Genomic DNA, 27796 nt, shown 5'->3' with positions numbered 1-27796 from the left:
GCTTGAAGGATTGGAGACTAGATGCAAGTCTTATTGTGCGTGGTAAGGCATTCCATAGAGTCGGTGCTGCCCGAAGAAAGTCCTGTAACCGTGAATAGGAGCAAGTAATGTTTGGGGATGAGAGACGCAGATCTTGTGCTGAGCGGAGAGGTCGGGTTGGGAGATATTTTGACATGAGTGAAGAGATGTATGTTGGTGTGGTTTGGTTAATGGCCTTATGTGTAAGTAGAAGTATTTTGCATTGAATACGGTAGAAGACCGGCAACCAATGGAGGGACTGACAGAGCGGGGCAGTATTAACTATATGGTTTCCAACTCCAGAGGCACCTGTCAGTCTTATTTCCTACAATTCCACAGTTGGAGTCATACTTTGTTAGATAAAGCATGATTTGTTTATAGAGACTTTCCTGAGCAGACTGACTTTGCTTTACATTACTGTACGGCTGAAGTCATGTCTTTTTATTTTTATTTTACTAAGGTATAGATTTTTTTACATACTTTGAAAGGCAGTCATCATCATCAAGTTTCTGGCGTATTCTGTTTGACACTACAACAAGATAGGTTTAAAGTCCATGCTCTAAGATATTGATGCTTACTTGTACGCAAATTCATCAATTCACATGGAACTTACCACACAAGCGGCTGTGCAACTCCATCCATCTAAAATGCTAATGCATCTGCGATCCCAGCTCTGCGACCGAGGTCACAGTCTGGGATCACCAACGCAACCATTGAGACCATAAGATGAAGCTTACCACAGCCTGACAGGGTCTTGGCAGCTGTGATGCCAGAAAATCTGCATCCACTGACACAGATCCTGGCCTCGTCCCTCCCGGAAAATGGAGGCAACACACCCTTGTTTCTGGGAAGAGTGGCCAGTCGTGCCTTGGGCAGGGACTCGTGTGAATGACTGAACCATTCTCTTTAAAGCACTGGGGGATGTTTGTGTGAGTTACTGTATATAAATAACATAATAGATAAATAATATTATTGCGCTAATCCACCCATCTCCTCCCACCAAAAATTTGAGCCCCTGCAATTATCATTCTATTGACAGGATTAGTACTGTAGAACATCATCACTTGAGTCAAAGTTATAAACATTATGTTACAATAAGCATATTTCTTGTTATACTACTTATAACAACATTCTAATAAACAGCGGCACCTCCTACCCTCTTGCCAGAGGGGCTCTGCCACCGCTGTTAGTTTGGCCGGGTCCTGGATCAATGGATCTGGCAGGAACCAGGACTGGAGCTTGCGCACGAACAGCGGTGGTGCCGTGCCTGCGTATAACACCGGCTTCCAAAGGGCTTCATTGGCTGCAGCCCCTAGAAGCTTTGTAGGGCTACCTGAAGGCTAATCGCAGAGGAGACACCTCCTACTGGGGCAACATGTTCTGTGCGTGGTTGGCAGCCAGCACTTCCAATAGGAAGCCACTGCCAGTCACACTGTAACCAGTCACGGACTGCACTGACTATACTGAAGTAGTAGATTAAACTGGGGGGCGGGGAGCTGCAGCCCCGCAGCTTGCAGGTAAAATCCGCCACTAATGACTACTCTCTTCTTTCACAGTATAAATGAGTTTCCACTAAAATCTGAAATGAGTAGTATGGTGGGTGGCCTGCTGAATGGCACATGCACCAGACACGCTTAGAAAACTAAATTTATCAAAGCTTGTAGAGAGATAACCAATCAGCTCCTAACTGTCATTTTTTCCAAAAACAGCCTGCAACATGACAGTAAGGAGCTGACTGGTTAGTACTTTATCTCTCTCCGCTTTATCACTTTCAAGGCTTGATACATCTCCCCCTAAGCGATAACCATGGTGGAAAGCTACACAGTGTGGAGAACAGAAGAACCATGTGCTGAGGACAGAATGGGAACATTGAGGAGCACAATGTGAGACCATATTTAGCCAATGTGAACATTTAAATTGTTGTATACAGAGGAGGAGCCCGTTGTTTATCTTTTGTTACCATGTAATTAGTCAGAAATATCAAGATCCCTTGTGTAAGCCTTCATTCAACTACTATAAATATTGTCTCTACTATAAATATTAATTAACTGTCCTGTAGATACTATACCTGTTAAAATAACAAAGCTGTAATTATGGATTGAATTTACAAATGTGGTATACATTGATATGGGTTGGGTACGGGATGCCGGCGATCAGGATCCCAGAAGTCAGACTCCTGATGCTGCCATACAAACAGATTTAGGATGCTGACACCTGTCGGTAAGTACAGTATCCTAACCCTACCCCTAACCCTCCATCCCTCCCTAACACTCCCCCTCAGCGTAAACCTAACCTCTGTCCCCACAGTCTAACCCTCCCTATCTAGTTCCTAACCCTCCCCCTAGTGCCTAGCCTCTAACCCTAACCCTCCCCCTAGTGCCTATGCCTAACCTCTAACCCTCCCCCTAGTGCCTAACCTCTAACCCTAACCCTCCCCCTAGTGCTTATGCCTAACCTCTAACCCTCCCCCTAGTGCCTAACCTCTAACCCTAACCCTCCCCCTAGTGCTTATGCCTAACCTCTAACCCTCCCCCTAGTGCCTAACCTCTAACCCTAACCCTCCCCCTAGTGCTTATGCCTAACCTCTAACCCTCCCCCTAGTGCCTAACCTCTAACCCTAACCCTCCCCCTAGTGCTTATGCCTAACCTCTAACCCTCCCCCTAGTGCTTATGCCTAACCTCTAACCCTCCCCCTAGTGCCTAACCTCTAACCCTAACCCTCCCCCTAGTGCTTATGCCTAACCTCTAACCCTAACCCTCCCCCTAACCCCACTGCTTACCGTTGGGAAGCTGGATCCGGGATTCTGAGCTCCTGCATCCCGACAGCTGGGATTTAAACTACATCCCCATTTATATTATAAGTTCCTACTCATACAATATGTACTTATATAGATACATTCAGTTTTCCATTCTATTCATGTTGGTGAGGCATCTGAAAGCCCGGAACATTATTTGTACTCTATAAAGTCTTACTACATCTTCTGCAATTCCAAAGCCATCCCTGCAAGGCTTCCATGTACAATTTGCACGTTAAGAAGCTATTCCGTCATGTTTTTTTTTCTGGAAAAGATAGGGCTTTCCTATGATACTAAAAAGGAGTAAATATAATAATTTATGGGTATAAATAAACATACATAGGGGTAGGGATGGGCAGAGAAGGAATAGTCAATGCCCCAAGATACTGAGGGCCTCTTTGTATTATGCCTTCTCTACAACAGATACATCTTTTGCACCAGGGATACGGCACACCAATAATAATGACGATGTCTATGAAACCAAGCCTACAAATGGGGCAGTGTAGCCGCAGCGTATAGGTGAATATCCACATTTACAGGCTGATTCTGAGATCTCATTTTTTAAGTAATTGTCTTCAAAAAGTGTAATAATGCGGTAAATTATGTGGGGCGGCTGTGTGGGGGCGTTATATAAATGAGGTATGAGATTGTGAACTTGCACTGAGAGTTACATATTGTATGTTTTTTAGCTTTTTTTTACCCAAAGTGGCTCAAAATTACACTAAAATCACCTAACAGGCATCTTAATGTACCCCAAATGTATTCATTTACTGAAAAACCCTTGCTTAATTTCATTTTGTAAAAAAAAAATCCAAAAGACAACTATTTGATACTTTTTGTGAGCCCCAAGTAATTTGATTATGGCCACCAACAGCCTTCTATGGGATACGTTCTGTGTCCTGACAAAAGGGTATGCCGAGGCTTAGAATACCGGAGGAATCCCGATACCTGTCAGAATCCCGCCGCTGGCATCCCAAAGTTAAGTAGCGGGGTTAGTAGGAGGGCTAGGCACTAGGGGGAAGGTTAGAGTTAGGCACTAAGGGGGAGGGTTAAATTTAGGTGCGGGGAGGGGGAGGTAAGGTTTAGACACTAGTGGTATGGTTAGGGTTAGACACTAAGCGGTTTAGGGTTAGGTTTAGGGTGCAGGGAGGGGGAGGTTATTTTTAGGCACTAGGGGAGAGGTTAGGTTTAGGCACCGGGGAGGGAGGGTTAGGGGTAGGGAGAGGGGAAGAATTAGGATACTGACTGACAGATGTCGGTATCCTACCCTTGTTGGGATGCCGGCATTGGGATTTTGACCACCGGGATCCTGACTGCTGGAATCCCATACCCATCCCCTTCTATACTACCCTGCCACTTTATTGGAGACCTTTTTGGGTTCAGGGTGATTTCCCTACTTTTCCTCCCACTTATTATGCGTAAAACCATGCACACTTACTTGTGCTACTACTGCAATAAGCATGTTCTAACTGAATAGTGAGGGTCAGGGGAACGTGCATGCTGAAAATAGCCTGAAGACCCCAGTAATGTGAGATACAGTAAACATGTAAAATTGAATCAGCCCTAAGATATTACCTGATGGTGCTGTAGGTAAGAATTGGAATGGATTTGGAGGAAACACTATGAGAAGAATCAAAAATATTAGTAACATTTTCCTAAAAATTAGAATCATTATGATGAAATGACCATGACAGGTTTTCTGGAACAGTTTATCCAAACTTTGAAACAACATGAAAAATTACATAATTGCTCTTTCGTATCCAATCATTGCAAGTTGTTTATAGAACATTATATATTAATGATCACTGTTTGTTTAATATTTTTTTTAGCTACCAGGAGAACTGTATATGGGGGACATTCAGTCTTCTAGTCTCAAAGTCTCAGAGCCTCATGTGGAAACATGTCTAGTAGTTTATTTCTGGCTGGCATCCCGAAAGAACATTTACAGTTGTTGTATTGTATTTACTTTTATTGAGAAACCTGTTTCTGTTGTACACAGTGGGAGTTATGTAGAGTTGGATATGTGCCTGTTTTTTTTTTTTTTTGCATAACAAATAAATTTTCGCATTACACATGCACTAAAGAAAGCTCAAATATATCTGTACAAGGTTGTAGACTGAACATAGGGGCTGATTCAGACCCGCTCGCAAGCGCTATGCGCTCACAAGCGGATCGATGTTTTCCCCCTGTGCATGCGCCGCCTCCGGGGTGCGCATGCGCGAGACCCGGCCAGTGACGGGCGCTCCGTCGCTACGGATCTCTCACCAAAACGGGGCGGCTGTCGATTGTGATTGGCAGCTCGCCCTGTTTTGGAGGTGGGCAGGGGGGGTGGCTAAACAAACGGAGGCATTCCCGAAGGAACGCCTGCCATTTGTGGGAGGCACCACTGACATCACCAGTGATGTCAGTGGTGAGCTTCCGGCTCTATTTAGAGCCGGAAGCTCACTAGGGCTTGCGGGAATGAGACCCTACCGCAAGGGTCTCGTCGCAAGCCCTGATTGTCGCGACCATCACCTGGCCGCTCGCATAAGCTGTAGGTGGTCACCCACAGCTATGAAAGCGACCAGGAGGCCGAAACCCCCCCAAAAAAAAACACGCCCTGATTCAGAGCAAGCGGCTCTGAAACAGGGCCAGAGTTCAACGCAAATTGGGCGTAATTAATCCCACATTGCATGTACGGAACTCAGGACCTCATTTAGAGTCGGTCGTAGTGGCTGCACGGTCGTACGCCACCGATGTTCACTAAACTGCGCATGCGTAAAGTTCGCAATGCGCGTGCGCAAACTAGCCGCTGCGATCAGAAATTTCTCTCTCCTTGAACACAGCCAGGTCGGTAGTTTGAGTGACAGAATGAGGCGTTTGTGGGTGGTAACAGGGGAAGGTGCTTGAAAACGGGGGAGTGGAGATCCGAACTCAGGCGTGCCTCATTATGCGAACAGCGTTTTATGGGAGTGCATAATTAACAAAGTAGTGTCATGGCACATGTGACATGGGAGGTTTTTACACTGACATGATCGTAGAGCTTAAGAGATGGTATGGTCAACCTTAAGCTCTACGACCAGTTCCGATGGTTCCCGATGGGCTCGATTAATCCTTATATGCCCGGAGATGACGTGCAATGCGTACGAGAAGGGGGCGTATTTTTTTGTCTTCGGGCCGCTTCCTCCCCTTGGTCGGCCAGCTACCGATCCGATCTTAGGGAGGCAACATGCGAGTGCATCATTGCATATCCGGCCCCTTTTCCCGTATGACCGTGCGGCCGCAACGACCGACTCTGAATGAGGTCCTCAGCACCCCATTCAAGAACAAACATAAACACCAGCGGCATATTTCATTTAGTAATGCAGTGAAACAAATGATTATGTCACTGCTATTCTTTACCATTATTTACCTCGCCGGCGAGGTCCAGTGATGTCCCCTTCATCGTCCTCCGCACAGCTGCTGGGAGCGTATCACTGCAAGCAATGGGTTTCTATGTCATGTGCATGCGCGACATTCAGTCTGCGCATGTGCATGAGTTTCTCCCCACGCGGACTCGGCAATGCCGGAAGGTTTCGCTGAAGCCGGAAAAGCTGCCGGCAGTGGGGACCGTGAGGATGGCGATAGCAGCGACAAACAGCTGTAATCTTAGATCACTGCTGTTTGTTCAATATTGAACTGATGACATAATATGAGTCACAAATGTATTTGGTTTGCGCAAAGCGCTGTATTGCACATAGTTGCACACACTTGATTCTGCCTCTTGCGCATTATGAAAACATGCAAGATGGGCTCCGCAAATGGAAAACTTCAGTTTATGAGCCTTTAAGGCCATGATTATGTATTTGCGATTCAATTGGACACAGATACTCCAATATGAAGGTATGTCTTCTGTGGGTGCTGCAAGGCTGTAAGAGTGGTACAGTTATATGCAATGACTCTCTGCAGCACTAACTAAATGCTCCTGACTGGTTACTGGTGACGGACCACCGGCTGACAGCACTTAATTTATTACCATCACATCTATGTTAGGTCAGTTATTCCAATTGATTTGCGGCCTTCTATTTGCGTTACATCATTTCTGTTCTGCTGCTGGTTCTGTACTGTTAATAAAAAGTATAGTAGTCACTCACATCAGCTTAATGATATTGCACAGGTGCTTGTAAAGGGTGGGGTTTACTCTGAACCACAGAGTGGCAAACGCAGGATTTCTAGAGGGGGGTTTCCAAAGGCTTGATTCTAGAGTGAGTGTGGCCAATCCATGAATAGGACATAAAAAGCATTTAACCAGTTTTAATATGCATCATACAAAGTGTAGTGTGTGTCATAACTCCACCATATACAGGACCAGCGATCACAGTAAGCCATTAGATGTGGCAGTAGGACCATCCTGTCTGAGCTGAATGCTTTCACTTCACGTGTGGGCACCATTCCTGAGCATGGGAGCAAACCGGACTTCTGGGGGAGCAGCAGAAGAGCCTAGAACTGCCCTGGACATAGATGTACATATTGGTCTCCTTATGCACTGGAAAACAGTATTAATAATTAACCCTATAGACGGTCTATAGCAGTGCCCCCTAACAGTACATGTTTTCCAGATCTCCTAGTTGGTACACAGGTGTATTCATTGGTGGCAGACAAATGTGGTGCTAATTATTTCATTTGTAATTCTGAGGAGAACATGCAGCACTAGTAAAATTGTATTATACAGTATACTATTTCTATTGTGGTCATGGTGTGGGCTGGGGGGTTTCCAGGCAACCAGAAACCCCCCCTGCGTTTGCCTATGGAACCACAGAAACCATTAAGCGCTTGGCCAGCGTCAAGTCTCCTCTATACCGGTTATATAGAGGAGCCTTGATGCTGGCCTGGCGCTTAATCATATATTTGCAAATGTATGCAACTAATACCTCTGAATTTCTATTATCATGAAGGATTCAAGTATTTTTTCTGATATTATTGCAGTGTGCTGGAGGTAATATCCTTTTTTCTGGGGTTCTGTACTGTTGCAAGACATACAATTTCAATTCATTTTCAAAGGTTTAATAAAAAAATGTGATGTCTTGTATTCATTGTTTTTTACACATAGGAAATTCAGTTTACTGTATTTGTGTTATGTTGTTCTCTCTTATGTATATGTCCATGTTGCCCTATTTGCATAAAAAAATAAATAAAACAACCTTATTATGGCACTGCTATTAATCATTATTTACTTTGTCAGCGAGGTACAGCGATGTACTCCTCGTCCATTAGGTTGTGTACAAAGAGGTATCGTATTCTGACATTCCCTGTGCGCTGGAGATTCGCCTGCGTCAAGAAAGGGGCATGGCCTAAAACAAAGGGGGCGTGGCAACGAAAGGGATCCTGATGACTTCACTCCGGGGGCAGCCCAGCCTCACTGGAGATGCTGGGCTGCCCCCGAGACTGGGCTGTCAGCTCTGTCGGTTCCTCTTCTATGACAGGAGCCCGGTGCTGCAGGAGAATGACACACTGCAGCACCTGGGTCCTGTCACTGCATGGGAGCCAGTATTTTGGGGTGTCACCCCCTCATGACGCCACTGATCCACATAAGAAATATAAACCTGGCTTATTGATAGAGACACAGCATAAGCCAGTGCTGAAAGACAATCATGTACAATAGTTTTGGAGTTAAATTCTTCCTCAGTTGCAAATAATGTATCACAATCAGTAAAGTAATAAGTATATTTATATTTACACAGCAAGCTGCTAATTAATGACACAGGTGGATCTCATAGCCACTCATAATGAACCTGTTCCAGATACAATAATACTTCAAGACTAACTAAATCTCCATTCATGGCTTAGATCAATATACAATGAGATCAACATACACAATAACAAGCAATACCCAGCATATGAAACATCTGAACAAACCATTATAATTATATGCATTATAACTAAGGACTAACCCTTCAGCATTGCTGCCTCATTATAGCACCTAAAACGTAGGCACATGCCCATATCACTGCCCATGAAATTATAACTGTCACTAATGAATGCGTAAGATCATTAATTAATGTAAACCAAAAGGTTCAAAATATTATTCAGCAACTTACTGTAGGAAATAATGTATCCATAATATCGTTCCAATTGCATAGTACAACAGGGCTCTAATATCACCACCTGTTGTAGAAGCCATCACCTGTTTATTTACATGTATTTCAGATCTATTCACATCAGACCAGACCCTGTAAAAGTCGTAATGTGATCTTCCTTGAGGTTTGTCCAACATATGATTTACTACACGGGCATTTCGGAAGAGGTATAACATCTTTACAGTCACAGGTAAAAGAAAAAGCCCTTTATACTGTAGTAATAGGAACACCTAATGAGGGATGAGAAGACCTCTTTCCCTTATAAATTCCACATGGTAAACATGGAATACTACAGCACTTCTATGTAGACAGATAACTTTGGCCCTCATTCAGAGGTGGTCGCAAGAAGCGATCGGTCTCTCTGAATGAGGGCGGCCGCTACCTTTTTTTTAGTACGGCCTCCTTGTCGCTGGTTACCACCCACAGCTTAGCGACCGACCAGGTTGATGGTCGCGATGGTGAACACCATCGCGACCATCGGGGCTTGCGATGAGACCCTAAGGTTGGGTCTCCGAAACCGCAAGCCCAAGGGAGCTTCCTGCTCTGATCGAGTAGGAAGCTCCCCACTGAGATCACTGCTGATGTCAGTGCGGCCGCCCACAAAACGGTAGGTGTTCTTTAAGGAACGCCTCCGTTTTTGAAACCACCCTCCCGGCCCATCTACAAAAAGGGGCGAGCTGTCGATCGGGGCTTGCGCACGCGCAGTGCGGCCGCTGCACGTGCGCAGGGCTGACCATCGACCCGGTTGTGAGCGCATCAGTGCTTGCGACCGGGTCTGAATGAGACCCTTTGTCTATTTCATATTTTTTTTTATAAACAGCTGATTTAATCCATGTATTAGCAATAGTTCTAGAGCAGAAAACTATGAATCAATTTAGTTTCACTCTCTCATCAATCATTCTTTCATTCTCTTCAGCATCACTGTGTAACATACCCGCTGACTATTTTTAATCTCCTCTCCGGGAGAAGCCTAGAGAGGAGACTAATCTGGACACTTCAGGGGCGAGCTCCCTCTTCTTTCATTAGACCCCGCCCCCAATATGGCAAACTGCCGTGAATCGCGGGACAGCGAGGGGAAGTTTTTACTTAATTTGGCCATGCCCCTTTCATAGGGAGCTGCAATTCCCGGCAATTATCTCCTCTCATCCTGCCCACTTCATTATGATAGGGTTTTATTACATTTCCCATATGTACTGAGACCGGAATGCATCCCATTCGTCACGGTGGGTAACACCATCTTCAGATGGCATTACCCAATAAAAGCCTATGGGCTTCTTATCAGGATACCCCGAGATGGATTCCATCGGATCCCTCCCAGCTCCCCCCGCGGCGTGCACATCCTTCTACCCATGCTGAGGCTTACTAAGACTGGCCGGTGCTGCTGCCAGCACAATGGTGATTTGATGCAGCGTCTACAGATGCAGCAATCGAATTGCTGTCAGGAGGCATCTGCTTCTTTAAGACGCCTCTTGCAGCATTTAATGCTGGTCAGTATTGCACAGCAGCCTAGTTGCGGCTATGCAAAACCACCCACATCTCAATCATACCCATTATCACCTTTCTGCAGGGAATTATCAACAATGGGTCTGATGTGTCTACAGCTCAAGGCCTCCACATCATCATGATGGGGTGAGTGCCCATTTTACACCCGTGTCCAGGGGTGTTTCTAGAGAGGACGGGGCCTGTGTACAGTCTCAGACACGGGCCCCCTCCTCTCTGACTGGCCGGCCGCTCAGCGCACTGAGCTGTGCACGGCCAGCACCGGAGTTATAGACTCTGGGCACTAGAGTGCGCCCAGAGTCTATAGAGAATGCGCAGGTCACCGGGAAAATGGCCGCAGCGGACATTTTCCCTGTACTGCACATGCGCAAATGACAGGAATATGTCCGCGGTGGCCATTTTCCAGTGAATTTTACAGCGCCAGACCCCCGCTCCAATGTGGGACTCCAGAGAGGTAAGTAATACTATGGGTGCAGGGTGAGCAGTGCGGGGCCCCCCTGGACCCAGGGTCCCGTGTGCCCCGCACCCATTATAGATACGCCCCTGCCCGTGTTTATCTATTACCTTTATCAATTGTGTTACTAGTGGGATTTGTGCCTCTGATACTGATTGTGGATAATATGTCACGTTTCAAGCCTACCACTAAACTGTATGGACCTAAGATGCTTAGTACAATGTACCCAAAAAGTTGGGCACCACTAACGTAGCTGCTCAATCACCTTAGTAATTTCACTCAGGTGTATGTAAGGGAGGGGTTAGTCTACACAAGAAATAGCAAAGGGTATCCCCCAGCACTCAGAATATCAGCAATAAGACTTGAAAAACTACATGGTGGTAGATAATTCGGAGATCTCAGTTGCATATGTTTGCAAAACTATGTTTAAGCCTCCAGCTCCTAGCCACGTCACGGCATCTCTGATACTGGAGGTTCCTAATTCTAAGTCAAAGTCCGGGATGCAGAACCCCAAAAAGCCAGCGAAGGCCAGCCATCCCAGGGCAGCACACCAGTGAGAGACTATGGTGTTAGTAAGTGTTAATAATAATATTAATAAATCAAAAGATATATTACCACTAGAGATATACCACTAACACAGTAATTTAGTACAGTACCTCCAATGAAGACTTTTAGAAATTAATTTCTATTGACTTTTTTTGAAATAGACAAACTAATCTTTGTTTGAAGATTTATGTTTAATACATTGTTTATTAACATTGTAATGAGTATTTCATATTGCGATTTTACTCTGAGGCTTCTCTGAGTTCACTTAATTTCCACAATGAAAGGAGAGATAACGTCTGATAGATACGACCTGTAGATTGCGTTACATGTTACACCTGCTGTGTGCTATAATATGTTATTATGGATTGCAGTGAATCACGCAGGGACAAGGTTTGTGTTCTCTCACAAAAGACACAATGAAAACTCATAAAACTCCATTCAGCCGAAACTAGGTCAATTTCACTCTTACTCATCCCGCTGTGATGCCCTGGGGTGAGGGGAGGGGGGGTGTTGAAGCTGAAAGTACATTAAATAATACATCACTACAAACTCGGCCCACTTACAGTACAGTCTGTGGAACTGCAATCATTCCCTATCCTGGCTGTACAGCTAATCCTGAAAGTGGCCTTCTCCTGCATTCAAACTCCATGTTGTGAATTCTTTGTCTGTATAAATAAAGATTTCAATTTTCTCCCTGAAGAATGTGCCTGGTTCACACATCTTGTGTTTTAGTGATTTGCAGTGTTTTAATGCAAGTTAACACATGTAAATATTAGAGATGTGCGCTGACTCCCGTGTTTTGGATTTGGTTTTAGATAAGGAATCATCTTCATGTTTTGGTTCTGGTTTTGCAAAACCACACTCAAGTGTTTTGATTTTGGTTCTATTTTTTTTTTTTTTAAATGTATAAAGTTTTGTAAAAACAGCTAAAATCATGTAATTTTTGCAATCCAAAACCCAAAATTTGGATTTAACATCTGAATTCCAAACCACGAGGAGATCAGAACCATGATTCGGATCTGTCCGGATCTCCTCAGGAGATTAAACTGCAACTAGGATCTGTCTGGATTCACGAAATTTGGGTGGATTCAGATTTCTGGAGAACTGAACAGCGTGGAGGGGAGGTACTTACAAAAAATATTTTACTCATTCACATCAGTCCTTGCCCCCAGAAGAATCCTTGAGCACTATGCCTGCTGCTGCTGGGATTGGATTTTCATCCCAGAAAGGGACCAGGAAGACTACTAGTAGAGCTTTAAAAACAATTGACTGATAAACAATCCTTGGCAAAGATTCCACTTCACTAGAAAAGCATTTTCCAACCTGTACAGGGAGATTAAAAAAAACGTAATTAGTGACCTCCAAAATGCCGTTGTACCCAAATTGTCAGCTCAGAGGCACATGATGCAGTGGTGGCTTCTCCTTCAGTTTCTCCAGCAAGTGTATCTGCCAAGAAAAAACTAAACTTTCACAGAAAAAATCACTGGTGATGCAGATGAGTCAACAAAACCAAGTTTTTGCCTTCTGCACAGGCATGACAATGGGCTTTTCCTTATCATGGGCAACAACTGTTTCATTCCACAGGTGCCTAATTTACACAAACAACATCCTCATCATCAACATCCTAATTAGCATCAGCTACACAAATATCCTGCTCATCCTGGTGCACTTCCACAGAAGCATCCTCGATTTCTATGCCAGCATGTTCACTTGTGCTTACATCATCATAAGAGGCAGAACCTCCAGTCATAAATAAAGGCCAAGGCCTTAGCCTTTCCTTGCCACTTCATGTGGTGAAACTGGCATATTGCCAATTGTATGCCTTTCTGCAGCTAATTTTACCTTTGATGTTTTCTTTTTTACCACTGTAAAAGATTGGTTCTTGATTTTAGATGCCCTGACTTAAGCCCTGTCTGCCCTTGGGCATCGGCTTTAGTAGATGATGTAGATGGACTGGTATCATCATGACTGGTGACACTGGCAGCAGCTCCAGCACTAGTATGTGGTTCCTGCTCTCCCCTCAAATCTCAACTGATTGTTCTCCATATCACCAACACGAATGAAGTGGGGTACAGCACACACATCAAATTGTACCAATTTTAAATATTATACTGTGGTATAAATGAACTACAATATCACAAGATTTTTATGAATAAGAAAAGAATAACACACTGCACTACCATTTACAGTGTCACAAGATTAATTACTTATTAATAAGAATAACACACTGGACTACCACTTACCGTGTCACAGGATTAATTATTTATGAATAAGAATAACACACTGCGCTACCACTTATAGTGTCACAATACGTAGACGATAAACTGCGGTCTGGCCGGCAGTGTCACCAAATAATAGCGCTGCTAAGTTGCTGACGCACATACACACACACAAAACAAGCACTTTTGTTTTTCTGGATGCTGGAGAAGGGCACCCCTGAACAAGGCAGCAGCCCCTTGATGAACAACACAGACAGCAGCCCTTTTTTTATGGACAACAAAGCACCCCTACTGAATGCAGACAGACCACCTGAAAAGTCACAAATACGTGGACGATAAACTGCGGCAGTGTTACCGTACATTAATAGCGCAGCTAAGTTGCTAAAGCACACACACACAAAAAAAGTACTTTGAGTTTTTTTTACACTGGGGAAGAGCACCCCTAATTGACAGAGCACCCCCCCTGGACAACACAGCACCCTTTTATGTACTGCAGCCCTAACCTGATGGACAGGACAAAAAATAGGAGATATGGTAAGAACTTACCCATGTTATCTCTATTTCTACGAAGTCCATAGGGTTCCACAGGATACCTTGGGTATAGGCGATGCGGCAGCAGCACGGGCACCACAGAGTTAAAACTTTAGCCTCCCAGGATGCAATGGGTCCCTCCACTAAACCCCGCCCCCCAGCCAAGGCCATCAGTTTTGTAACAAGCCATAGGCCGGAGGAGAACAAAGAGAGAGAGAAGAAAGTCTGGAACACAGAAGAATCACATTCTCACTAATAGGAGATGGAAAGAGCGGTGACCAGATTAAAGCCCATCTGCAGTACAGGTGCGACAGGGCGGGAGTCCTGTGGAACCCTATGGACTTCGTAGAAATAGAGATAACAAGGGTAAGTTCTTACCATATCTCTTATTTTCTACTTTAGGGTCTATAGGGTATCCACAGGATACCTTGGGGATGTCCCAAAGCAGTATCCTTTTAAGGGAGGGGACGCTCCTGTACTGGAAGGAGAATCTGCCGCCTGAAGGAAACACCCTGAGAGGCGAAGGCATGAAATGCATAATACCTGACTTAGGTATGGACAGAAGACCACGTGGCTGCCTTGCAGAGCTGAACAGCTGAGGCACCACGGCGAACTGCCCACAAAGGACCCACAGACCGAGTAGAGTGAGGATTAAGAGAGGTTGAATCAATCCTGCCAAAAGTTTAGTGGCAGGTCAACCTTTCTTATGTAAACTAGAGAGGACAATAAAGGGAGTCCGATTTCCTAAAGGAACTGGTACGATCAACATAAATCCTTAGAGCACGTACCACATCCAAAGAGGCCTCACCAGCAGAGAGGACTGGGGAATTAAAGGCCGGTACTAGGATTTCCTAATTAAATGTGGAAACTAGATACCAACTTAGGTAGAAAACCAGGGTGAGTGCGAAGCCCCGCCCTGTCTTTATGAAAAATCAGAAAAAGGAGGACTTGAGAGAACCCCCAAATCTGACACCCTTCTGGCCGAAGTAATGGACAGAAGAAACACAGTCTTAGCTGTAAGCCATTTGAAAGCCACTGAGCCCAGAGGTTTCAATGGCGGTCCTTGGAGAGCCCTCAGGACCACAGCCAAATCCCAAGGAGCCACTGGCGGGACGAAGGGAGGCTGAATACGAAGTACACCCTGCATAAAGGTGTGGACATTAGGAAGTGTAGTGATCCTACGCTGAAAACTAGACTGACAGGGCAGAAAGTTGCACCTTCAGTGAGCAAGGCAAAGACCGTGATCTAAGTCCCAAGCAGCGGAAGCCCGACAGCGCTGGAAATCCCGATCGTCCTCAGGTAAGTATATACTAACCTAACCCCCCTAACCCTCCTTAGGGGTGCCTAACCCTAACTTCCCCCCCAAGTGCCTAACCCTAATCCCCCCTCTGTGCCTAACCCTAACCACCCCCTTCCCCGCTGCCTAAACCTAAGTCCCCCAGGGGGGTGCCTAACCCTAAGTCCCCCCCGGGGGTGCCTAACCCTAACCCTCCCTCCCCCTAGCCTAAACCTAACCCTCCCGGGGGGGTGCCTAACCCTAAGTCCCCCCGGGAGCCCTAAACCTAACCCTCCCCCCCGCGGCTGTCCGCTCGCGGCGCCCGGCATCACTACGATCGTGATGCCAGGCGCCGGTCTCCCGGCGTCGGGGAAATGCAGGCGTCTACAGCTAGATGCCCGGCATTTCACCCTTGCCGGGATATGACAGTCGGGAAGCCGGCTGCCGGTATTTAGGCAGTCGGCTTCCCGATTGCATACCATCCTAAGGATCTGAGGATCAGAACCTCTAGGACGACACCATTCAAAGAAAGTATGCCTCACCCGGTGGTAAATCCCTGCAGAAGAAGGTTTCCGAGCTATGAGCATGATGTTAATAGATCTGGAAAAAAAACCTGGACCTTAAGAGGGCTGACTTAACAGCCATGTGGTCAAAGCCAGATGACCTAGGTCCGGGTGCTGGAAAGGACCCTGAGACAACAGGTCCAGATACAGAGGCACCAATATTGGGGTGTCGACTGAGAGACCCCGAAGATCTGAGAACCAGTGCCGCCTGGCCCACGCTGGAGCTATGAGCAGAAGCATGTCGCCTTCTTGCTTGAATTTGCGAATAATTTGAAGAAGGGAAAAACGGAGGGAACAGATATGCAAACCTGAAGGTCCACCTGACCAACAGAGCATCCACCAGAAGAGCCCCTCCATTTTTTGTGATTGAACTGTACACAGGCAGCTTGTTGTTGTGTCGGGAGGACATGAGGTCTAATTCTGAAAAAGCCCCATTTGTTCACAAGTTGGTGAAATACTTCCTGGAGAAAAGACCATTCCCCTGGATGCACGTCTTGACGGCTGAGAAAGTCTGCATCCCAGTTGAAGCCTCCTGGCATGAACATTGCCGAATTATGGCAGGGAGGTTGGCCTCTGCCCAAGCTAGAATGCTGGACACTTCTGTCAGAACTGCCCGACTTCGGTTTCCACCTGGGCGGTCTATGTAAGCCACCATCACGGCGTTGTCTGACTGTACCTGCACGGACCGTCCGTGGAGGACATGAGTTACCTGCTGGAGAATTTTGAATACTGGCCGAAGTTCCAAGAGATTTATTGGAAATGCAGATTCTGTAGGCGTCCACCGTCCCTGAATGAAGTGTGGACCCGTCACTGCTTCCCAGCCCTGGAGCCTGGCGCCCATCATTAGAAGGACCCAGTCCACAATTGACAAGGGGGGCACCCAGTTTGGGTGAGCAGTTAGTAGCCACCAGGCTAGAGACAGACAGACCTCTGGGGAAAGCACAATTGTCTGTGTTTTTAACTGATTGGGCAACCCATTCTATCTGTTGAGGATTAGCTGCTGCAGAGGTCTGGAGTGGAACAGGGCATATTCCACCATGTCGAACATCGACACCATGGAGCCCAGTAACCGCATTGCTGAGTGCACAGATGCTTGTTGGTTGCGAAGGCAACTTCTCTAATGCAGAGATATTGTCCTTTGTCACAAAGATCTCCTGGCGTTGAAAGACAACAGGATTCCAATATGGAGCCTCCTCAGTGAGGGACCCAGGGAGGACTTCTCTCAGATTATCAGCTAGCCATAATTGTGCAGCACAGATATTGTTAAGTGCAGATGGATTTCTGGAGAACCTGCTAACAACAGGAGGTAGTCCAGGTAGGACAACAGGCGGACCCCCTGCATTTGAAGGTGGGCTGCCATAACTGCCATGAGCTTGGTAAATACTCGAGATGCAGTGCCCAGAGTAAAGGGCAGTGCCTGAAACAGGAAATGGTGGCTCAGCATCGCAAACCTGAGGAATTGCTGTTGCGCCAAGATAATAGGTATATGAAGGTAGGCTTCATAATTGTCCAGAGACACCATGAAATCCCTAAGTCCCATTGCCAATATAATGGAACAGAGGGTCTGTATCCTGAACCGAAGAACCTCAAAGACTTGTTTAGACACCTGAGGTTTTGGCCGGTAAAACCCATTTGGTTTTCTGTACCAGAAAGAGAATCAAGTAATATCCCGTTCCCTGTTGGGATAACGGAACAGGCACTATAACTCCAGCCCGGAGCATAGAGTGCAGCTTTTCTGGAGTTCCATGGCCTTGACAGATGGAAGACCTGTAGTGAAAAACCGTCTGGGAGGCCTTCGCCGAAATGAGAGGGCATACCCCACAGAGACCACTTCTCTGACCCAAATGTCCACAGTAGTCAGATACCAGCACTGGGTGAACTGAAGAAGCCGGCCTCCCACTTTGGGGTCCCCCAAGGGGAGGCCTTAGGCTGAAGGCTTATCGTCTGACCTGGGAGTAGGACATCTTGTGCTCTAAACCTGCTTGTTTGGCTTGGCAGATTTTCTGGTTGTTGACTGCTGAGGAAAGGACTGCACTTTGGACTTACCCTGGGCCCCAGAGGCCCAAAAGGACAAAGCACCAGACCCTGATGGGATCGGAGCCGATGGCAGACATGCAGACTTAGCTGCTGCCAGAGTCACCACAATGTTGTCCAAATCAGAGCCAAAAAGGACCTGTGCATTAAAGGGCAAGCCTTCCAAACCCTCTTTGGAATCTGCATCCTCTTTCCAAGAGCGCAACCCTATGTTGTAAATACAAATGGGGTTTGGACGCGCTAGTGATTACAGGTGGGGTTGAAAAAAGGGTATTGTAATGAACAAAACAGATATGTGCAGATGTTACAATGATCAATAGTTAATGAAACCGGCAATTGCTAAGTAAACAGAGGACTGAAAAAGTAATTGAATGACGAAACGCGTCAGTCTGCGCCGTCAAAAGGGTAAGATAGGGTAAGCTTTCAACCGCTGCTCCACTCTCAGCGTGCAAGACACGGGACTGCCACAACAGATTCACTTTTTTCCAGCACACACACATTTTTTCCATGAAAGAGCTACAAACATCCTTTTGTCTTTATGTGTCTATTTTCAGTCCTCTGTTTACTTAGCAATTGCCGGTCTCATTAACTATTGATCATTGTAACATCTGCACATATCTGTTTTGTTCATTACAATACCCTTTTTTCCACCCCACCTGTAATCACTAGCGCGTCCAAACCCCATTTGTATTTCCAGTTATAGAGTGTCAATCAGGTGTCTGATTACACTCAATAGGACAGCTGCTAATTCTCTGATTAAGCGTGCAGGATCCTTTTTGTGCAACCCTAGGTTGCAGCGAACTGCCACAGCTGGCGAGGAGATTCTGGAAACGGCTGCCTCATTAATATACGTGGCTGGGTCTCTGGGATTGCCTACCAACTTCGCCAGTTCAGGCGACGAGTCAGAGTCCAGAGACAATTACAAATTATCAGCCCAGCGCTCCATGGCTGTGGTCACCTAGCACACGGCCATAGCCAGTCTGGACGCCCCTCCAGCAAGGGAATAACTGGATTTTAGGCATATTTCAACCTAATGATCCGTGGCATGCTTGAAGGAGGCATGGAGGGCCTGGTAACGTAGTACTCCACTCTAGGCATGTGACATGAGAAACCACCTGCGGAGAAGTCTCCCACTTGGGAAAAATAATTAATCGCCAATGGGTTTTAGTTTTGGCCACGGGGGGGTCGCCATCTTCAATAACCAAGACCGCACGGACTGCCCGTGTAAGGCTTGGTATATATGTTTTTGACTTAGACTTCTGGTCTGAAAGGTCAAAAAATGTCACCGTCATCAAATGTAATGACATCATCATCATGCAGAACATTCTGAGACACTACAGACCGCTTAGCAGACTGCAAAGATGACTCCCCCTGTAACACGACCGATAGGTGCTGTACCGAAATGGCCGTGAACCCACACATGCAGGCTCATGCGAGACCTAGGTGGGCGAGAGCAGGAGACACTGGGGACCACTCAGCTTCCTGGGGAACCCCTATATGGGTGAGGACCCAACTGACTGCCGTGATAACCCCTATGGGGCAACGCAGGGGGTGTGGCCAGCTGACCCAAGCCCAACAAGTCCAGGGTGTTCCTGTACAGGAGCAGACACAGTAACTGGGCGTGATATTAGAAAACACGCCATGCATAAACTCCCAGAGTTACATTAACCTCCGCTATTAGTACATTACAAGTGGTACACTTTAGCAGTAGAGGAAAATCACGTTCACTCTCAGACATGATGAGTGTAACGGAATGTATGTGACTTTCCTCACAAATAAATACTTTTATAGTGAGGCAATGATGACCCTGCAGCACCGCACCGAAGGGCTTTAGCAGAGGAAAAACAGGGATGGAAAATATGCCTGACAGTCAGAAGAGAAAGTACAGGCAGACAGCGCTAGCATTAAGTCACATACAATGCAGAAATAACTTCCTGCACCACCAGCGCTGAAATCAACTACACAGACACAGAGCCTGGTAGGAAACAGCGCAGCATACACTGACCTTAACGTTGCTTGAAGGAGAGGTATGCAGGGGGACCCGGACCACACAGCCACCAGCTTCAGCGTCCAGCAGCGCTTGCACATTATTAATAAAATGGCCGCCGAGGAGCAGAGAGGAGGCGGGTACCGGGGGAGGAACACTGAACACAGCCCGCCAGACCGCCGTGGAGAGGCACTGTGCAGCGGGGGAGGCGCCGGGTGTAAACAGGGAAGGCGCGCTCCCCTGGCATGCATTTAACCCCAGGGACGCCGGACATTTTCCGTTCAGTCGCGACCCGCTGTCCCTGGGGCTTGTGGTAGCGCAGGTTAATACCTGGCTCCACTCGCAAGCCAGTCCCCAGGGAACTTCCTGCCTGGGGACTGAGGACTGTGTCTTCTGGTGGGTACCCTCCGCGGGACCCGCCGCTTACCTGGTCCCCTTAGATCCGGCCACAGTCCAGGTGGTCCGGGGTCACCGCTAGCCATGACCCCAGACTCCCACCAGCATCCCGGATCGGTACCGGCGTTCTGGTACCGGCGGGGTGAAGGAACGGCAGCATGGACGTCTGTACAGACTGTCCATGCTGTACTGCTGAAGATGTGCAGCCACAGCTGCTTTTGGGGCTGTAACAGCCCCACTCTGCTACATGTGCTCCGACTCCTGGCCGGGCACCGAAAAAACTGATGGCCTTGGCTGGGGGGCGGGGTAAAGAGGAGGGACCCCAGTGCATCCTGGGAGGTTAAAGTTTTAACTCTGTGGTGCCCGTGCTGCTGCCGCATCGCCTATACCCCCAAGGTTTCCTGTGGACCCTAAAGTAGAAACACAGCAGCAGCCACAGTTAATTGACAGGACAAGTGACACAGTGCTGCAGTACCCACTGAACGAAGCCCCCTTTATGTACTGCAGCCTAAGCCCCTTTATGGACAAAACAGCAGCAGCCTTCAGGCCAAGACCCCAACTGGACACACACACTGAGTGACTGACTACGTCTGCTGGCTTCTCTCTCTACAGCCGGAGTGAAAATGGCACCAATTGCGGGGACCTTTATATAATCCCAAACCTGTGAGAATAGAAAATATAAAAAAATAAAGAGAAGCCCCAAGAAATGTACTTGACTACCCATGTGACTAAATGTTATTGTAGATTAATAGAAAAAAGTACTGTATATGGTATATTTTGCCTTTAACATCCATTTTCTGTTGGCAAATACCATGGGCATACTTTCTTAAGCAGCTTACATTATATAATCGCTGTTAATGTTAATTGTAAGTAGTATTATCACAAAACCACACTCATTAATCCAAGTAATTCCCTGTTTAAACAACACCTTGCAATTACCAGGAAACCGCAATGGAGACTTCCGAAGGCTGTTTCCCAAGAATATTTCAGGAACCCCATATAAATGGTGATAGGTGAAATTAAATCCTTTAATTAGGATCAGATATTGAGCGATGTCTTATCTTGTGTTTGTCATAAGTGTAGACTTACATGTTTTCAATGGTTATTTAATAACATATTAGGAGTAATATGGAATGTATCTTATAATTTATTTTAAATAATGCTAACACAGTGATTCCAAGCATTTTTTGAGTCACAACAGAGCTTGAACAAAAAATGGTTAAAATAAGAATTGGTTCGAGATAGAAAGTAAAAAGACTTCTGCAACTTTTGATTCCTGAAAACTTTAGTTTGGCAATTTGTACCACTTCCGTCCCACTTGAAAATGAATAGTAGCATTACAAAAATGAGAGCCAACATTCTGCCAGCGAGAGCATGAACAGCCTCCTCTACCAAGTACAAAGGTCAAGGGACCTGTTGAGTGTGTTGGATAACTGGAATAAAGGAAGTACTGCTGAATCTTGCATTGATGTTTAAATCACAGAATTAGAGATGTGCGCTGACCCCTGTGTTTTGGTTTTGGATCTGGATTCATCTTCGTGTTTTGGTTTTTGCAAAACCACCCTCAAGTGTTTTGGTTTTGCATTTGGATCTGGGAATTTTTAACACAAAACAGCTAAAATCAGGTAATTTTTGCAATTCAAAATCTGAAATTACGGATTTCCAAATCTGAATTCCAAACCACAGGAGGATCAGTGCCACCACTCAAATCTGTCAGTACCGCGATTCGGATTTGTCTGGATTCATGAAATTCTGGTGGATTCAGACTTATGGAAAGCAGAACCGTGAATCTCTAAATAGAATATCACTTTAACCTTCAATTTTGAGTGGCATTATCCTTTAATTACTTGATCTGACTGTGGCTAATGCCATGATAACATGGAAGAGACCACCATGTTGTTGTGGCCCACTGGCAGTTTCACATCATACTTTATATAATATCTACTGTAGAAGAACCCCGTGCTGGGATTGGTCACTTGCACCACTCTGTTACCTAATCACGTCACCGGCTTGACTTTTAATAGTTCCAAGTGATGTACGGGTAAACAATTTTGGAACTAGGCCCATCTATTAGTAGTTTTATGAGCTGTGCCCTCATGACGGAGAAAATAAAACTATAATTAAAGACGGAGGGTCCCCTCCCTTCTAACAGCTGCTTTAACTGAAAATAAGCTGCAGCAAACTAGAAAGTAGTTTAACATTCATAGACACAGCATAGACTGGAAGAAAAGCTACAAAAAGCATAAAACACACATAATGTGAACATACAAACTACTATTTGTTCCTCTGCTCTGGACTCACTTGAATAAGCTTCAGTATTCCACTACTTTCAAATTTTCAAATCCCTTAACTAACTAGTAACTATAACTACCAATTAAACTTGTGTGCTAAATCGTAAACTTTATTTTTGTATTAAGGCATTTCCCTTGTTATATTCCTTTGTCTATTATCAGAACATATGTCAGTCTCAATTCTATGTTTCGTGTACAAAGAAAATAAATACTCGTCTTTCAATCAATAATTGACCTAGATACTCCCAATAAGAGAAAAAAAGCAAACATAGGCTTTGTTTACACAGTGTTTTATTACTATCAAATGAGAAAATGAAATTGGCACATATCAAGCCTCCAATAGACACAGCAGAGACTGTACATATTGGATGATAAAAGTTAAATAAACCATAAATGTCTTGGCATGGAACGATTGAAAAAAAAAAGACAAAAACAAAAAGCAACCACTAATTTACTGGTAATGAGTGATGGGATTAAATCACTAAAAGGAGCCAGTGAACATTTTTATAATAAATTCTATCTCAAGCCCTCGGGGATACTGACTGTTATGGTTAAGGGCAGAGGTTGGCACCCTTGTAGGTTAGCAGTTGAGGAAAAACATCCCAAGCCAGCCATAGTCTATGATTGATTGGAAGTTTGAAAACAGTTGGGGAGCCACAGGCTGCCCTAGACCAATAACTGGCTATGTGCTCTGATATGAGGAACATTTCAAGTGTTTCATTGATGGTGATCAAATGAAGCTGGGAGTAATTGCCATGAGCAAGCCTCTTTGATGCCTGGTAATAAGCAGTGTCCTTTTGTAGGAAGCCTAGGTGGAGAAATGGCATAGAACATTAACGCATACACTTGAAATAGAAATTGCCAGTCTAAGGCCCTGATTCAGAGGTGCTCGCTATTTGCGTGTGCTCACTCTGAATCAGGGAGTTGTTTTTTTTCCACCCGGCCTCCAGGCCACTCGCTAAGCTGTGGGTGACCACCCACAGCTTTAGCGGGCGGCCTGGCGATGGTCGCTATTATCACGACCATTGGGCTTGCGAGGAAACCCTGTGGTAGGGTCTCAGGTCTCGCAAGCCCGAGTGGACTTCCTGCTCTGACAGAGCAGGAAGTCCACTACTGACATCACAAGTCAGTAGGGCCGCCCACAAACGGCAGGCATTCCTAAGGGAACGCTTCCGTTTGTTCAGCCACCCCCCCTACCCGCCTACAAAACGGGGCGAGCTGTCGATCAACATTGACAGCCACCCCATCTTGTAGCGAGCCCCGGAGCGAGAAAAGTTCTCACTCGCTCCGTGGCTCGCGCACACCGCGCGTGCACAGTGGCCCACCATTGACCCGCTTGCGAGTGCTATGCGCTCGCGAGCGGGTCTGAATCAGGCCCTAAGTTCCATTGTACGGACTGAAGAAAACCATGGCATTGTACCCATTCACAAATAGACTACAGGATTTAACTCTTTAATTTATTTCTTGATTAAAATAACACCATTGGGCCTTTATCCATAGCCATTAATTCAAAATTTGCATTTTTAAATCCCCAATGCAAGTTAAGGATTTATTTATGGGTTACCCCACAGTTGCTCTGGTTGCACTAGCTTATTCAATATGCTTTCATCTTTTTAAAAGTTTTGTCTTACTAATAATGGGAACCCACAAAAAATAAGGAAAACAATCAATATGAGGGCTACATGCTGAGACAGGAAATGTATTCCATGAGAGAATATTCTCGTTCACTGGTTTACACAAAATCCTGGAAGACAATCCGGAAGGCACTTATCTCTAAAGATCCCGGTATCCATGTTTATTGTTGGAAGTTTTTGTGATTTACCAAACTAAGTTCAGGGCTTTTCTGCCTTACACATTCCAGCACATACTGTTGATCACATGCAGCATGACATACTGTATACAGGATTACTAAAACATTGACTATCAGCGCTAATGGAGCATAAAGCTGAGTAATGGAACAGCTTGGAAGTTGAAATAAAAAAGAATTGTTAAGATTTGCATGAATAATGAAGACGGAGGTCTGAGAGATTCAGCCAGAGGAATATTAAACCCCAAGGCTGCCAGTCATTGTGGTGCAGGGCAGCATCAGTTATGCTGGGAACACACTTGGCAATATATCACTCTTTCTATCGATCTAACATACTGTAGTTCACAGGCACATCAGGTTGGGCTAGCAACACAGCCAATTCCGACACAGTGAAAGATGCAACGGGCTATATGCACGGGCAACCAGCCGACTGCCCATACGCTTGCTGCAGGGACCACTGGCATCTTAACTGGGCAGCCAGTTGTGGTGCCAGCCAAAACACATTGAGTGACCAATTCGTAAATGTGTATAGGTTACCATTCGGCTGCTCTGATGGCGGAACAGTCTGCTTACGGATGCATCGTCAAAGTGTGTACCCAGCATTAATTTGTCTTATTGATTGGCGTAGGGTTCAACCAGAGATGCTTGTTGGGATGGAGGGCGGAAAGTTTAAAAAAAGCTGTAAGGCAGAGTTTTGCCTTTTTGTTCCAGTTTGGGCTTGGTTTGTGAGTTTTTAAATTGATTGGTGTGGCTGTATAGAATGGCACTTGTGCTGTTATGCACAATTTTATAGAGTTTTATGCTTTATTGGGCATGATCTCATGACACTTCGTTATTTGGGAGTGACGATTCCATCTATCTGGATGGACCCAATGTGTAAAGTTGGGTGGAGAGCTAGCAAATGTGCTGTGTGTTTGATCTAGTTGATTTTCCCTGTCCGTTAATATTTCTGCCAGCATATACTTCACATTCTTCTTAAAGTAATTTTATTAAATAGAAACTGAAAATATGTTTGTCAAAAATAAATATGACCAAATTTTAATGCCACACATTTGCTGTCTGACAGTTCTTTTATATTAAGGGTCACATGTATCAAGGCTGTTTTTGCAATAAAATGCAGTCTGAAGGCTTTTTTGTGTTTTCATAACATTTTTATGTTTTTTGCAGAGGTGTTTTATTTTATTTCATTTTTATTGCATCTTTGGTTACGTTATTTGTCTGCATTAATAATAGTGCACAACAGTTGCGGAACCATAGAGATGAATTGAATTGCATTAATTTTTATATGTATCAAAATCTAACCTCTGATTTTTTTCACCTCATGGATTCTGTAACTATCGGCATAATCTGAAAGCGTAATTTGGAACAGAAATTGTTTTTTTTTTTGTAACCTTATCCAGTAATGTTAATGCATTTATTAATTTAAATGCTATCATTTTCAATCATTTATATATATATATATATATATATATGTATATATATATAATATATATATGTATACAGAAAGGACAGTTGAACTAGTGCTTACGCCAATATTGCTACACTTAGCGCATGCGCAGTGCTAACGAATATTTATGGCATTTGCCTAAAGTCAGATGCAATAGAAATAGGTTAAAAATGTTATAAATACAGGAAAAAAAATGCAAAAGCTATAGTTTATCATGTTTTCATATAAGCCAGTTCAACATTGATACATGGGGTGAAAAAAATCTAATTAAAAAGACACAATAACAGGCATTGGAAGCCTGAAAATTACCGGTCTCCTTTGTGAATAATGATACATATGCCCCTAAGTTATGCTAAGGTTTGATTGATGCTTGCACACATATTGAGTGATCAGCCGTCCATAGCAACTAATCAGCTTCTAGCTATAATTAATTAAGTGCGTTCTACTGTATAAATTGATACAGTAGGCAGAAGCTGATTACTTGCTATGAGCAACTTCACCACCTGCTCTCTTTAGAAGCTTTGATACACTTCTCTCTAGTGGCTCTTCAATACAATACATGGTGGACAGCATGAATAAAAAAGGGATCCTAATAATATAAGTTGTGGTTGACGTATCTGAGTTAAGACTTTATAGAACAGAATGGGGAAGGTTGGCGCCATCAGACAATACTGACAAGCGCCAAAGACTAATTCCGATACACAGTGAAAGGTACAGAACTTAATCAAGTAGAGTGAACGAGGAGGACAAGCACTGCTAGAATAAAACACATTGTCCTGTATAGTGAAATGTAACTGCAGGCTATAGAAGGCTACTAAGGATTTAACAATCTCATTTAACAGCAACAAAGCACAAGCAGAATCTGACAGCCTATGAAGAGTCTTGAGTGTGGCAAAGCAGAACTGTGGAGGGCAACTTGCGCTACTGAGTGTCGGTGGAGATTGTTAATCAACTTCTTCAATGGTGGGTCCAGAAGAACCACCAGCTGCACTTCCCCCGGCTCCGGGAAAGCCTCCTGGCATTCCACCGGGCATCCCAGCACCACCTGCACCTTGGTATAACTTAGTGATTATGGGGTTGCACAGGTTCTGCAGCTCCTTCTGCTGATGCTCATATTCTTCTTTCTCAGCCATCTAATGGGACAAAGCAGAAACACGTGGAAGAATTAGCGATGTAATGGACAGGAGACAACACAGAAGAATTGTAGAAAATAGCAATAAAATTAATAGTGGAAGCAAAATAGTAAAATAAACAGTGAAAAAAGCTTTAGAGTCAGAATAAGCTTATTCTCAGCTTGCCACTGAAGTTGTGGTGCCCACTCACAAAGGGGTACAAGCCACTTCACCAGTGCTACAATGCTTGCCACCACCCCAAATGTATTTCCAATTTTCAGGTTACTGTATATATTGTGCACGCCTACAACTTTTCCAGGATCTGTACTTTTCAGATATTTTTATATATCAACTGGAAGAGTTATGTTGTATTGGGAAAGAATTCCGCTCCTTTGTGCACATTGCATTGCATAAAAGTATCTAGTTTAACAAAAAAAAAAAAAATTATATATAATATATATATATATATATAGTAAATTTACTAAGATGAAAGTTTTTAGAATTGGAGATGTTGCCCATAGCAACCAATAAGATTCTAGCTATTATCTTCTAGAAGGTGCTAGTTAAGTGTTAAGTAGAATCTGACTGAAACTATCAACTTAGTAAATTTACCCCCTGGTCTGAAGGTGTAAATCTCATTTAAAGGCACTGCTGGTGGAAGTAGAATTAAACCGTTGATTGCCAATAAGACAGTCTGTGTGTTGGAGAAGTCCCCAAATATATTT

At 44.8% G+C, this 27796-nt stretch overlaps 1 protein-coding gene across 4 annotated transcripts in view; it reads right to left on the bottom strand.

Moving 5' to 3' along the window:
* Positions 1 to 22979: 22979 nt before the first annotated feature.
* The window catches only part of LOC148526771 (heat shock cognate 71 kDa protein-like), a 28343-nt gene continuing 23526 nt past the window's right edge, over positions 22980 to 27796 (bottom strand). For all 4 annotated transcript variants that reach the window (XM_088469837.1, XM_088469838.1, XM_088469836.1 and 1 more), the window contains one exon: positions 22980 to 27092. In XM_088469837.1, the coding sequence (XP_088325963.1) occupies positions 26904 to 27092 (189 nt within the window). In that variant the 3' untranslated portion in view covers positions 22980 to 26903. The remainder of the gene's footprint in view (positions 27093 to 27796) is intronic.

This window comes from Taudactylus pleione, unplaced genomic scaffold (assembly GCF_031769625.1).
Source record: "Taudactylus pleione unplaced genomic scaffold, aTauple2 ptg000094l, whole genome shotgun sequence".
NCBI lineage: Eukaryota > Metazoa > Chordata > Amphibia > Anura > Myobatrachidae > Taudactylus > Taudactylus pleione.
The sequence above is the reverse complement of the archived record's forward strand: the minus strand, read 5'-3'. Positions and strand labels throughout refer to the sequence as shown.